Here is a 12,700-nt window from a genome sequence, read left to right as displayed (position 1 = left end):
ACTCCACAGAACCGCGCCCAAGAGCTTCCCTCCGCTTTTCCTTTCTCCATTCTTTGGCCTTTTATTCCCGCCTTCCTCAACAAAAGCAGTCTATCTTCTGGGCTGAGTGGTCAGAGAGGTTTTCTATGTCACTTCCAGCTAAGACTTCCGTACAGTTATGGAGGGGTAGAGATGCCGTGTAGGAGATGCTGGGAGGCATCCAGGGAGTGAAGTTGGCACCTGAGATGGGCAGGGGAAGCTGATGCCTGGGATGTGTATGGGGGGCTGGTACCATGATGGGAGGCCAGAACTTGAGCTGGGTGGGAAGTTGGTGCCTGGGATGGGAACGAGGGCCAGCATCTGGGATAGGCGTTGATGATCAGAGCAGGTCAGCAGCTGGGATGGGCGTGGGAGTGATTCTTTTGCTGCCTGAGGACTGAGCCCTGTTTTCCTGGACAGAAGTCTGTCTTCCAGAGACCCCCCTGAGAGTGCCTCACACAGAGTCTCTGGTGCTCATCTACACCAAGTTCCTCTGTGTTTAGGAGCGGAAGGTTGTATTCGAGGAACAGGAATCAGCAGCCTCCCTGGAGGTCACAGACTAGGCAGCTGGAGCTGACTGATGATGGAACAAGTGGCTTAGGATCACAGGTCCAGTCCTGGCGCTGGGGCAAGTTACCCGTGTGTCCCTAGGCACACCCTCTCCTCTGGAACTTTTTGTTTTTGTCTGCGAGGCAATGGCTTGGGCAGAGCATCAACCCTGACGCCATTCAGCCTGGGAGTGAAGCTCGGAGTGGCTTCTGCACCACTCTGTCCTGCTCCTCTCTCTCCTCTCTCCAGCAGGAGCATTCCATTGGGCCCTCAGAGGCCGGCGCTATTTACAGCTGGCCCGGTGGCCCTCCTGCTCCTCCCATAGCGGGCTCCCCCTGGCCGGGGCCCAGCATTGCCTGCACAGTCCAACTTCAGCGCAGCTCAAGTCTTGCTCCTTTGGCTCCCTCTCCTAGAAACCAGCCATGCCTGGGGGAAGGAGTTCTCCACCCCACCGAAGACATCATCTGGGGTGTCGCCCCTCTGCCCTTACCTGCCAGATCTGGAGAGCTCAGTCCTATTCGGCCCAGAGGACCCCTCGGTCATCACCACTGCTCTGCCGTGACATGGCTCTGCAGAACGCACTGTACACTGGGGACCTGGCGAGGCTGCAGGACCTGTTCCCCCCGCACAGCACAGCTGACCTGCTGCTGGAGAGCCGGGCAGCTGAGCCTCGCTGGAGCAGCCACCAGAGGGGTGAGGGGCAGCTGGGGCTGGGGAGGCCAGGGGTGGGAGCAGGGCAGGCTGCCTCAGGAATAGGGGTCCCAAGGACTAAGGGCAAGCTGAAGTCCTTAGCTGCTGTTCCCTCACGCCAAACTTTCCCAATCTAGACCTTGGCCCAAGATAGAAGTCATGTGGAGCCCAGAATAGCTCTTGTCGGACACTGTGGCCAGGTCAGGCTCCAGCGTGGGACACGGGACCTCTGCTCCCTCTGCCTGTGTTTCCCCCTCTCTGCATACAGTCCCTTCCTCTTCCTCCCTGATACTCTCCCTTTCCCCATATGCTCATGAGCTGGTCCCCAGAGGAGTGCCAGGGAGAGCCTCAGGGTGACAGACACACCCTCTGTGCCAGGCTGGTGGAGAAGCCTGACAGAGGGTCTGAGGAGCACCTCGAGCCAGGCCTGGGACCTATCATCACCCGCACGGCTTCAGGACCTGCCCTTGCCTTCTGGCAGGCAGTACTGGCCGGGGATGTGGGCTCTGTCTCTCAAATCCTTGCGGACTCCAGCACTGGCCTGGCTCCTGACTCCATCTTCGATACCAGCGACCCAGAGCGATGGAGAGATTTCCGCTTCAACATCCGTGCTCTGAGTATGGGCGGGGCGTGGAGGGGTCCGCGCGGGGGAGGGGAGGCTTTAGACCAAGCCGGGTTCCTTCGTTCCGCCTCTATCAGCTTCATCCCTTTGCCTGGCAGCTCTTCCCCATCCCGCGAGATCTGAGAGCCCTGTCCCCCTCTCCCTAGGACTCTGGTCTCTGACGTATGAAGAGGAGCTGACCACTCCGCTGCACGTGGCAGCCAGCCGGGGCCACACTGAAGTTCTTCGGTTGCTGTTGAAGCGTCGAGCCAAGCCGGACAGTGCCCCTGGAGGCCGCACTGCCCTGCATGAAGCCTGTGCTGCAGGTCACACTGCCTGCGTCCATGTGCTGCTGGTAGCCGGAGCGGACCCCAACACCCCTGACCAGGATGGGAAACGCCCTTTGCACCTCTGCCGGGGCCCTGGTGTCCTTGAGTGAGTGACCTCATCCTGGACCCACTCTCAAGGGGGCAGGATGGGCTGGTGCTGTCAACATGCAGTCACTCCCAAGACATCCATTGGTCCAGGTTAGGAAACCGCAGGAAGCCGGGTGGTGGTGGTGGTGCACGCCTTTAATCCCAGCACTCGGGAGGCAGAGCCAGGCAGATCTCAGTGAGTTCGAGGCCAGCCTGGGCTACCAAGTGAGTTCCAGGACAGGCACCGAAACTACATGGAGAAACCCTGTCTCGAAATAACGAGAGAGAGAACGAGAACAGGAGCACCAACTTGAGATGGTTTTTCTGTTCCCCTGGGGGAGTGTGGAGATCTGGAGCAGGGGCCCAGCCTCATGGCCTTCACTGAGGGCTCTGGCCAGCTTCGTAGCGGAGAAGATGGTACCACTGTGAAATTTTAACATTTTCTTCGCTCATCCAGTGTTCCAGGGTCCTATCCTCAGGGGACCTGCTGCCCTGTAGCTCAAACAGACTCTGAAGGACTGGGAGTGGGTAGAGCGGCAGGCTGATTCCCGAATCATCAGGGTGAGCCCACGTCCATGAGCTCAAGAATAGCTTAAGGACCAGGCCTGGTGGTGCATGCTTAAAATACCAGCATCTTGAGAGATGGAGGCAGGAGGGTTAGGAGTTCACCGCCATCCTTGGCTGCATACCGAGGGGGGAAAGGACTAGGTTCAGGGGGATGTGGCTCAGTGGTGGAGCGCTTGCCTCCCAGAGCCCAGGGTCTTATCCCAAGCACAACAGAAAAACTAATTTTTTTTGTTTGTCATTTGTTTGTTTTTCAAGACAGGGTTTCTCTGTGTAGCTTTGCGCCTTTCCTGGAACTCACTTGGTAGCCCAGGCTGGCCTCGAACTCACAGAGATCTGCCTGGCTCTGCCTCCTGAGTGCTGGGATTAAAGGTGTGCACCACCACCGCCCAACCAGAAAAACTAGTTTAAGCTCATAAGATACTGATTGGCACATCAAAGTGTGTCTGTGATTCATCTTCCACAGGGAAATATTCCTTTGCGTTGATCTAAATAATTGTGACCTGTGATTCAGGACCCTGAGAGGATGAGACCCCACTTACCACTTGCCGTCACTGTGGAATCTGAACAAAAGGGTCCTTGGAAACCCCATGAACTCAGGCCCTCCCTCCAGGACTTTATGCCTTGCAGAAAGGGACAAGTCACCCATCGAGTGCCCTCCTATAGGCCTTGTTCCCCTGTAAGCTCATTCACCCCCAGGGGGTTTCCGGGGTTAGTCACATCACAGTTGAAATAGTCTACACCAGTATGGTCCAATAGAAATCTAAAGTAGATCGGGGCACAGCGGCACACACCAGTATGGTCCAATAGAACTCTAAAGTAGATCGGGGCACAGCGGCACACACCAGTATGGTCCAATAGAAATCTAAAGTAGATCGGGGCACAGCGGCACACACCAGTATGGTCCAATAGAACTCTAAAGTGGATCAGGGCACAGCGGCACACACCCGCAGTCCTAGCGATGGCACATGCAGGCGGGAGGAGTGGAGTTCAAGGTCATCCTTGGCTACATAGTGACTTTTAGGACAGTGTAGGCTACATATCAAGTTTCAGATCAGACCCTTTCTCAACAAAACAAGACTGAGAGGAAGAGAGAGGGAACAGGTGAGCCGTGGATGTAATTTAAAGTTCCCTAGAAGCCCTAACAAAAAAGTAAGTAGGCAATTGCAGTGAAATACATACAATATAAAAATTTCCAGCTGGGTGGTGGTGGTGCACACCTTTAATCCCAGCACTCAGGAGGCAGAGACAGGTGGATCTCTGTGAGTTCAAGGCCATCCTGATCTGCAGAGTGAGTTCCAGGATAAGCTTCAAAACTACAGAGAAACCCTGCCTCAAAAAAATAAAATAAATCCATACCAGGAATGGTGGTACTACGTGGGTACGGGGAACCAAACAAGGGTCTTTTGGAAAAGCAGTCAGTGCTCTTAATCGCTGAGCTCTGTCAGCTCCATCTCTCACTAATGCATAAGGCTGTGCAAGATCCCCGTCCTAACAGCTTTGGTGTGCTCTAGGATGTGAGAGTGATAGAGTACCAGGGACTGAGGCCGGGCCATCAGAGGAACATGTTCCAACCACATGGTGACTTCTTGTGGCTTGTGTTCGCATGAGGATGATTCCTGCAGAAAGAACTCAGGTTTTGTTTTTTTATTTTTATTTTTATTTTATTTTATTTTATTTTAATTTAATTTATTTTTTGAGACAGGGTTTCTCTGTGTAGTTTTGCACCTTTCCTGGAACTCACTTGGTAGTCCAGGCTGGCCTCGAACTCACAGAGATCTGCCTGGCTCTGCCTCCCGAGTGCTGGGATTAAATGCGTGCGCCACCACCGCCCGGCTTGTTGTGTTTTAAAGGTTATTTTATTTTATGTGTATGTTTTGCCTACATATATGTATGTGTGCCATGTATGTGTCTGGTGCCTAAGGAGGTCAGAAGAAGGATATAGGGTTTCCTAGAACTGGAGTTTGGATGGTTGTAAGCCACCATATGGTTGCTGGGGATTGAACCTGGGTCCTCTGGAAAAGCAGCAATGTTCCTGATTGCTAAGCCATCTCTCCAACTCCTGAGAGTTTGGTTTTGAGGCTAGTGGCTGAAGAGATGGCTCAGCAGTTAAGAGCGTGTACTGTTTTCACAGAGACCCGAGTTTGATTCCTAGCACCCATATCAAGCAGTTCACAACTGCCAATAACTCTAGCTTCAGGGGATCAAATGCCTTTGAGCACACATGCTTACACACACACACACACACACACACACACACACACACACACACACACACACCATTTTAAAAATAGTAAAAAGAAACCTTTTCAAACAAAACCCAGGAAGGTGTCACCATGGGCTGTGATGGCTGGTGCCTGTAATCCCAGAACTTTAGAGGCAGAGAAGAGATCATCTGAGTTCCAGAACTGGAGAGCAAGCACAGAGGGTCCCCTGCTGACTCTGCCTCCTGTTTCTGGGAAAGCCTGGATGGAAGGAGGGTGTAGAACCCTGAGGTCCGCAGAGTCCTGGTGTCTTTGCTGTGCTCAGACCGGCAGAAATGCACCTTGCTTGCCTCCTCTCTCTCCCTGATTAGGTGTGTGGAGTTGCTCCTGAAGTTTGGAGCACACGTGGATGGTCGGTCTGAGGATGAAGAAGAGACTCCTCTGCACACAGCTGCCCGGCTGGGCCATGTGGAACTAGCAGACCTGCTTCTGAGATGGGGTGCGTGTCCTGACGCCCGCAATGCCGAAGGTTGGACACCACTGCTGGCTGCCTGTGATGTCCGCTGTCCATCCCCGACCGATGCCGCGACCACCACCGGCCGCTGTTTCCAACTGTGCAGCTTGCTGCTGTCGGCTGGGGCGGATGCCGACGCTGCCGACCAGGACAAGCAGCGGCCCCTGCACCTGGCCTGCCGCCGTGGCCATTCGACTGTCGTGGAGCTGCTCCTGTCCTGCGGTGTCAGCGCTAACGCCATGGACTATGGGGGACACACACCTCTGCACTGTGCTCTGCAAGGCCCAGCTACAGCCCTGGCCCGCAGCCCCGAGCACACGGTGCGAGCTCTCCTCAACCACGGTGCCGTCCGAGTCTGGCCAGGGGCGCTCCCCAAGGTACAGGGGGCATGGGGCTGAAGGCAGGGGAAGGTCATTGTGGTTTGGGGGCCGGGAGAGACATGTTTGCCTTTCAAAGTCATGTTTACTTCTTCAAGTAACTGGGAGGCCTTGAGCAGACAGATTAGTGGACAGAAGAGCCAGGACCGATGAGGGGAGCAGTGAGGGCTTAGGGGGCCTTCCTCAGACCCTGGGACAGAGTCGGAAGAGATCTGACGCAGCAGCAGGATCCGCTGAGCAAGATGTGCCCTGGACCTGGGCGAGCCTTCCCGTGGACAGAGCTTGAATCCACTGCTCCCCAGGGCTCAAGGGCAAGGGAACACAGCCCTGCTTTCTGACGTTTAGGACAACCTCCCCCCGCCCCCAGCCACTGCCAGCCACCTGTCCCCACCTCTGACAATGCTTTTCACTGTCACCTCTCAGTTGTGTCTTAGGTCAGCGTCTCCGAAGTGGGTTCCACTTGAGATGCTGGGGTAGGGTGTCCTGGGAAGGAACTTGGCTCATGCTGCGCTGAGCTGCATTGTAACGTGGAGGCTGCTGGGCCTGCGGCGGCGGACAGTTGTTCTCAAAGGGATATGTCAAGACGAAATTGGCCTTCTTGGAGGGGTGCCGGCTACAGGCACGGCCCGCTAGCCCAGCCCTCCTCCCCTGAGTCATTCCTGTGGTCCCCGCCTCTCCCCTTTGCCAACAAACCTAGCAGCATCTGTCTGGATTCCTAAGCAAGACCAAATAATTAAACAGCCCGAGAGTTCGGCAGATTGGTCTCCCCTTTGGGAAAATACAAGAAAATCAACAATTAACACTAATTAATCTCCTATTAACACCAGATAATTAGGAGACGAGCAATTCCCTGTAATCTGACTGCGGTTCTGACAGCTAATGATTTCCCCGCCGGGCGGGGGCAGGAAGAGGACCTGGTACAGCAGCAGACAGACATTCCAAGACCCCCACCTCTGCCCCTACACCTGCCCCCGCCAGCCTCCTCTGGCCCTTAGCTGTCTCCGGGGGAACGGGGTGACTGGCAGAGTAAAGGACAGCGTGTGTCCCTTTCTCACGGTCCGCAGCCCCTCGGGCCTTGGCTAGAGTCCCAGCCCTCCCAGCAAGGCTGGCTCTGAGACTGTCTGTGTGCCCCGACGGCCTCAGCAGTTCTCGGGGAGACATGCACTGCGCTGGTTGCTGAAGACTGCATGCGGCTCTGACTTCGACAAGCTCCTAGCACGGCATATAGCCCGTGCTGAAGGGGATAGGAAGTTGTAGTAGTGCAGAGAAGGCCAGTGCCTCCCAGACAGTGCACACTGGGCTGCCCAGCCCGCCAACAGCCTGCCAGTCTGGTGACCATGAAAAAAGTAGGCTCCAAGGCAGGGCGCAGGGTGTGTGCAAGATGCTTCATCTTCCCATGCCCGTTTCCTCATCTTTAAAAAGATAGTGGGGTCGGGGGAGTTCCTTACATCTTAGAGATAGCGTGGGAAATACGGTGCATGGCCTATGCATGGTGCTCAGGGTGCCTTAACTGGTGTTCTGGGATGAAGCTGATGCGTGAGAAAGATCGTTCTAAGCTGTCAGGCATCCGTTGCACCAATATACAGATGAGGCAGGGGAGAGGGCAAGGCTGGCTGGCGCAGCCTCCGTGTGGGCTTCCTGGAGGTGGGACTTGGTGCAGGGACTCCTTGGAGAGAGGGAGGGATCAGAGCAGGCACTTCCAGCGGAGATGTAAGCTAAAGTCCTGGCAGACTAAGTTGAGACAGCTCTGGTAAGCACAGCCCAGAGACAGGGCAAGAACCGGAAGCACTAGACCCATCAAGTGCTGACTCCAGGAGCCCCTGGGCTGGAACAAGGTCCTTCCACCTGCCCCCACTGCTCACCGGAAGCAGGGGTTTCCAGGTTCCTGGCGTGGGCCGTGGTGTCTATGATGGGCTAGGTGCAGGTCCTGTGTGGAAATGCTCCCCAGGGAGACAGCACATAGTAATTCACTACCTCTGCGTGCTGGGATTAAAGGCATGTGCCACTGTGCCTGATTTTTTTTTTTAACTTAAAACATTTTTACGTGTATTGAGTATTTTGCCTGCGTTCTTGTCTGTGCACCACATAGATGCCTGGTGTCTACAGAAGCCAGAAGAGGGTGTGGGGTCCCTTGGAACTGTAGTTACTATGGTTGTGAGATGCCACGTAGATGCTGGGTCATCTTCAAGAGCAGCAAGTGCTCTTAACCGTGGAGGCATCCCTCCAGTGAGGGCTTTTGTGTTTATGAGAAGGGTCTCGTGTAGCCCAGATGCTTCAAACTCTCTATGGAGCCAAAGATGACCTTGAACTTCTGATCCTTCTGCCTCCACTTTCCCGGTGCCAGAATGACTGGCCTGTACCCCACGCCAAGTTCACATGGTGCTTACAATTAATTGTATCGAAGACGTTGTGTATGCAAGGCGACTCCTCTACCGCCTGAGCTGCATCCCAAACACAAGCTCGGGTGTTTGTGTCTGCTCAGGAGCCCACAGCCAGGCCAGGGCTACCTTTTAGCCAGCATAAAAGTCCAGGAGAGACAGTGGTGTAGTAGTTGGGAGCCAAGAGCCACTGGGCCAGGCATGCCTACTAGAACTGCAATCTGGCCAGGCTTTGTGACTTCTTTGTGCCTCAGTTTCCCTCACTTGTAACCTGGGGACAATAACAGTCCCTGTCTAGTAGGACTGAGGATTAAAGGCCCATGCCTCCAAAGTGATGGGGAAAGAATTGGGCACAAGCCACGGGAACACCAGAAGCACAGTTGTTGGTTTTCTGGTGCTGCTCCAACAAAGTACCACAGACAGGGCCGTGGACAGCCACAGCAGTCCTCCCCTCCCAGGTTTGAAGCCTGGAGCACGAAATAGAGATGCTGACGAGGCTGGTTCCTCCTGGAGGCTCCAAGGGAGGTGTACTGTACACCTCTTTCTAGCGCTGGTGATTCCCTGGTATTCCTTGGCTTGTGGCCGTATCACTCTGAGATTCTCGCGGGGCCACCTTTCTTCTGACAGGCCCTGAACTTGTGATAGAACCAAGGATGATCTTGAATTTTGGATCTTCCTCTTTTCATCTCTCGATTACTGGGATCACAGGCATCACACACCTGGTTTATGTGGTCCTGGGGATCGGACCAGGAGCTCAGAAACACTAGGCAAATTGCTAAGCTATATCCAAGCCCTGGTCTTCATATAAGAATAACTGCCATATTAGATGGAGACCACCCTAATAACCATTGACTTAGCTGAATCTGCAAAAGTCCTGTTTCCAAACTGAGCATGGTGGTGCAAATGTGTGATGTCAGCATTCAAGAATTCAAGGGCCTCCACAAGGGTGGCTCACCACAGCCTGTAACTCCAGTTCCGTGGGATCTGACCTCTGCAGGCACCCACAAACTAGAATACACACACAGACACATAAGACACATAATAAATAAATAATAAACTCTTGTCAGGCATTAGGTCGCACACATCTTTAGTCCCAGCACTTGGGAGGCAAAAGCAGGTTGATCTCTGTGAGTTTGAGGTCAACCAAGTCTACATAACAATTTTGAGGCAAGCCATGGTTATACAGTGGGACCTATCTCAATAAATAAATTAAAAGGAGCTGGAAAGATGACTCGGCAGTTAAAAAACATTTGTTATCTTCCAAAGGACCCGGGTTTGAGTCCCACCACCCACATGGCAGCTCACAACTGTCTCTAATTCCAGTTCCAGGCATCTGACATCCTCTTCTGCCTCCACAGGCACTGCACATATGTGATGTACAGACGTAAACACAGGCAACACATTCATACACAGAAATAATTTTAAATACAAATCTTTAAATTAAATAAGCAAATAAGAATTAAAAAAAAAAACAGAAGTAAATAAGCCCCCATTTTCACACGAGGTCACATGCATGTCAGCTGTTAGTATATTTGGGGGAGAAAGTTGACCCTACAACTGTCATCCCGACATCCCACGTGACCTGATAAGATCCCCTAATGAATCTTTCTCTTGCAGGTGCTGGAGCGCTGGTGCATGTGCCCACGCACCATCGAGGTCCTGATGAACACCTACTGTGTGGTGCAGCTTCCCGAGGAGGCCAAGGGCTTGGTACCACCTGAAATTGCACAGGTCAGTGTCCAGGACACATCACTCAGCTTGGCCCTGAGAGACACCATTCCCTAAGGGGCAGCCTTGTCAATCTTCCCTAGAAATTACCCAGCAGCCCACTCATGTCCTAGAAAAAGTATACGCTCTGGAGTGAGTTCTGAGAGTGTTCATGAGGTTCTTGAGAGGCTCCCAGTGGTCACCATCCTGGTCCTGTTAGAAGAAGCGGGAGCCGGTGCTCCAAGGCTATCCTCACCGAGTCCCTCCTCCCGTCTGCAGAAGCACCAACGATTCTACTCGTCCCTCTTTGCCTTGGTGAGGCAGCCCAGGTCGCTGCAGCATCTCAGCCGCTGTGCACTGCGCTGTCACCTGGAGGGCGTTCTGCCCCACGCGCTGCCACGGCTTCCCCTGCCCTCCAGTCTGCTCCGCTACCTGCAGCTGGACTTTGAGGACGTGCTTTACTAGGTGAGTCCTGGCTTCCGGGGACAGCCACCATGCCTGGGGACGGGACATGGGCAGGAGGCAAGAGAGCCGGACGATGGTTCCGGCCCTAGGCAGCTGCTTCCAGGGCCACTGGAGTTCTTTGCTGCCCTTCCTCTGCTTCCAGGTGTGCCCTGCCCTGAGAACAAAGCAGGCTCCCCAAGGGGCACCTCTCTGCAGGGACTCAAGTCAGGTCATCCCACCAGCACAAGGTCCATCTTCAAGACAGGAATGGATGCCTTGATCCACACTGGAGAGAAGAAAACAGATGACCATCCAGCCGATACTGATGCAGAGAGAGCTGTATGTGCACTGGAAACCTCCAGGCTGAAGCCCGGCGTAATGGCACAGATGTTCTCTTAGTCCTTGGGAAGTAGAGGCAGGAGGGTGGGAGTGGTCACATTGTGCTACTTGGTGAGACTTTGTCTTTAAAAAACAAAAACAAAACCCCTGCTATTGGTGAAATTATTAAGGCCACTCCACGTAGTTAAAAGGGAGGTTTATTTTGTGGGGTAACTTACAAGTGAAAGGATAGGTAACAGGGTCTGGGAAAGATGTAGCACAGTCCGGAGGTGTTCTCTGGAGAACTCTGCTCGGTCTGCCTCCAGTGTCCAGGGTCCAGAAACCAAGAGAAGCGGCGCATATGGATCTCGGGTCTTCAGGGTCCTTTCTCAGCCCCGCCTCGTAGGCGTGACAGTTACCGAAGCCTCAATGGGGGTTGGAACTTCCAGACCAAAGCTGGAATGGCTACCCACTACACCCTGCAAGGCGTGTGATTTGGTCCCGTCTCCGACAAGCCTCCACCTTCCTTGAGGTGATTTCCTCCACACAGAATCCGTGTGGGTTGCCCCTTGCCCAAGCTGCCCCACCTCTCCCTTCAGCATCCGCCAGCAGGTGCCAGGCCTGCCCCTCTCCCCACAGGAGATGGTAAATAGCCTCCAGAGTGAGAGTTTGCCAGAATAGGTAGCCTGAAGGCTGGGCAAGGCCGAGGCTTTAGCGGTAACGCCCGCGTTACCGATAACCGTTCACCATGTCCGAGCGAAGGGCTGCGGATTAAAAAATAGAGACAAGAGACAGTGAGTCATTCGTACGATTGGATGTCGAATGCCGTTTATTGAAAGGGGGAAGAAACCTTAAATACAGGCTTACAGCACAAATGGAGGAACCCCCGGAGGGCAGAAGTTCGCTGTCAATGGTCTGTCTACATTCCAGACTCAATGTTCTACATTATTGCATCTAAGTAGTTAACGCCCAAAATGCAGGATACACAACAAGGAACTTCCCTTAAGCATTCAGAAGGGTGGATACCGGTAGGGAATCTGAATAGGGAGGACATCTGATCAAGGTCAAGCAAGCAAGGCTGCAGCCACTCCCAGTCGGGGGCCAGGGCCCATGGCGCCCACAGAGGCAAGAGCAAAGGGAAGCTGGTGGCCAGGGGCTGGAAGAGAAGGGGGGGCGCTCAGCATATGTGGGAGAGAAAGGAAGCAAGGCCCAGGGTTAGGAAAACAACCGTTTTTACCCACTGCCTAACCCTGTAGGTCAGGGAGCATCACTCGGTGCACATCTGTCCTTGTTCCTTTGACTCTGCTTCTTCATTTTTTACTCTACCGAAGGGTGTTTTACTTAAGGACGTGGGCGTGCATAGTGTACATGCCTGGTGTCCTTGGAGACCAGAAGAGGAAGTCAGATTCTCTAGAACTAGAGTTCCAGATGATCGTGAGTTGCCATGTGGGTGCTGGGAACTGAACCTAGGTCCTTGGGAAGAGCAGCCAGTGCTCTTAACTGCTGAGCCATCTTTTCTGCACCTTTAATCCAGTTTATTTGGGGGTGGTGGTGGCAGAGTTTCTCTATTAGCCCTGGCTGTCCTGGAAATCACTCTATAGCCCAGGCTGGCCTCGAACTCACAGAGATCCGCCTGCCTCTGCCTCCCGAGTGCTGGGATTAAAGAAAGGCATGCGCTACCAGCCTGGCATTAATTGGGTTCTTTAAACATAGTTTCGTGGTAAGAATGTGGAACTGTCACCAGAGCTGGGTTCTACTCTCAACTCTGCCGTTAGCTTGTTGTGGAGCAAAATTCTCCTCCCCTAGACTCAAGCTTCTACTTCTGTGGACCGATAGACGGGGGGTGCCGCTGCTTCTGTGGACCGATAGACGGGGGGTGCCGCTGCTTCTGTGGATCGATAGACCGGGGGGTGCCGCTGC

The 12,700-nt window shown here is 53.9% G+C and overlaps 1 protein-coding gene across 3 annotated transcripts; it reads left to right on the top strand.

Annotated features, from left to right (window-relative positions):
• Positions 1 to 895: 895 nt before the first annotated feature.
• Positions 896 to 10,945, top strand: Asb10 (ankyrin repeat and SOCS box containing 10). 3 transcript variants are annotated; one of them, XM_028879541.2, is made up of 6 exons: positions 896 to 1,260; positions 2,026 to 2,293; positions 5,414 to 5,933; positions 9,929 to 10,042; positions 10,298 to 10,483; positions 10,626 to 10,945. In XM_028879541.2, exons 1-5 carry the CDS (start codon positions 990 to 992, stop codon positions 10,481 to 10,483), a joined length of 1,359 nt encoding a protein of 452 aa, XP_028735374.1. In that variant the 5' UTR covers positions 896 to 989; the 3' UTR covers positions 10,626 to 10,945. The 3 variants fall into 3 exon arrangements, with proteins under 3 accessions (XP_028735374.1, XP_028735373.1, XP_028735372.1); XM_028879540.2 differs by lacking the exon at positions 896 to 1,260 and adding an exon at positions 1,464 to 1,874 and having other exon boundaries at positions 10,679 to 10,945; XM_028879539.2 differs by lacking the exon at positions 896 to 1,260 and adding an exon at positions 1,464 to 1,874.
• The last annotated feature ends 1,755 nt before the right edge of the window (positions 10,946 to 12,700 follow it).

The sequence above is a fragment of the Peromyscus leucopus genome, chromosome 3, assembly GCF_004664715.2.
Source record: "Peromyscus leucopus breed LL Stock chromosome 3, UCI_PerLeu_2.1, whole genome shotgun sequence".
Lineage (NCBI taxonomy): Eukaryota > Metazoa > Chordata > Mammalia > Rodentia > Cricetidae > Peromyscus > Peromyscus leucopus.
Note: the sequence above shows the minus strand (reverse complement) of the source record. Positions and strands in the feature narration are given on the sequence as shown.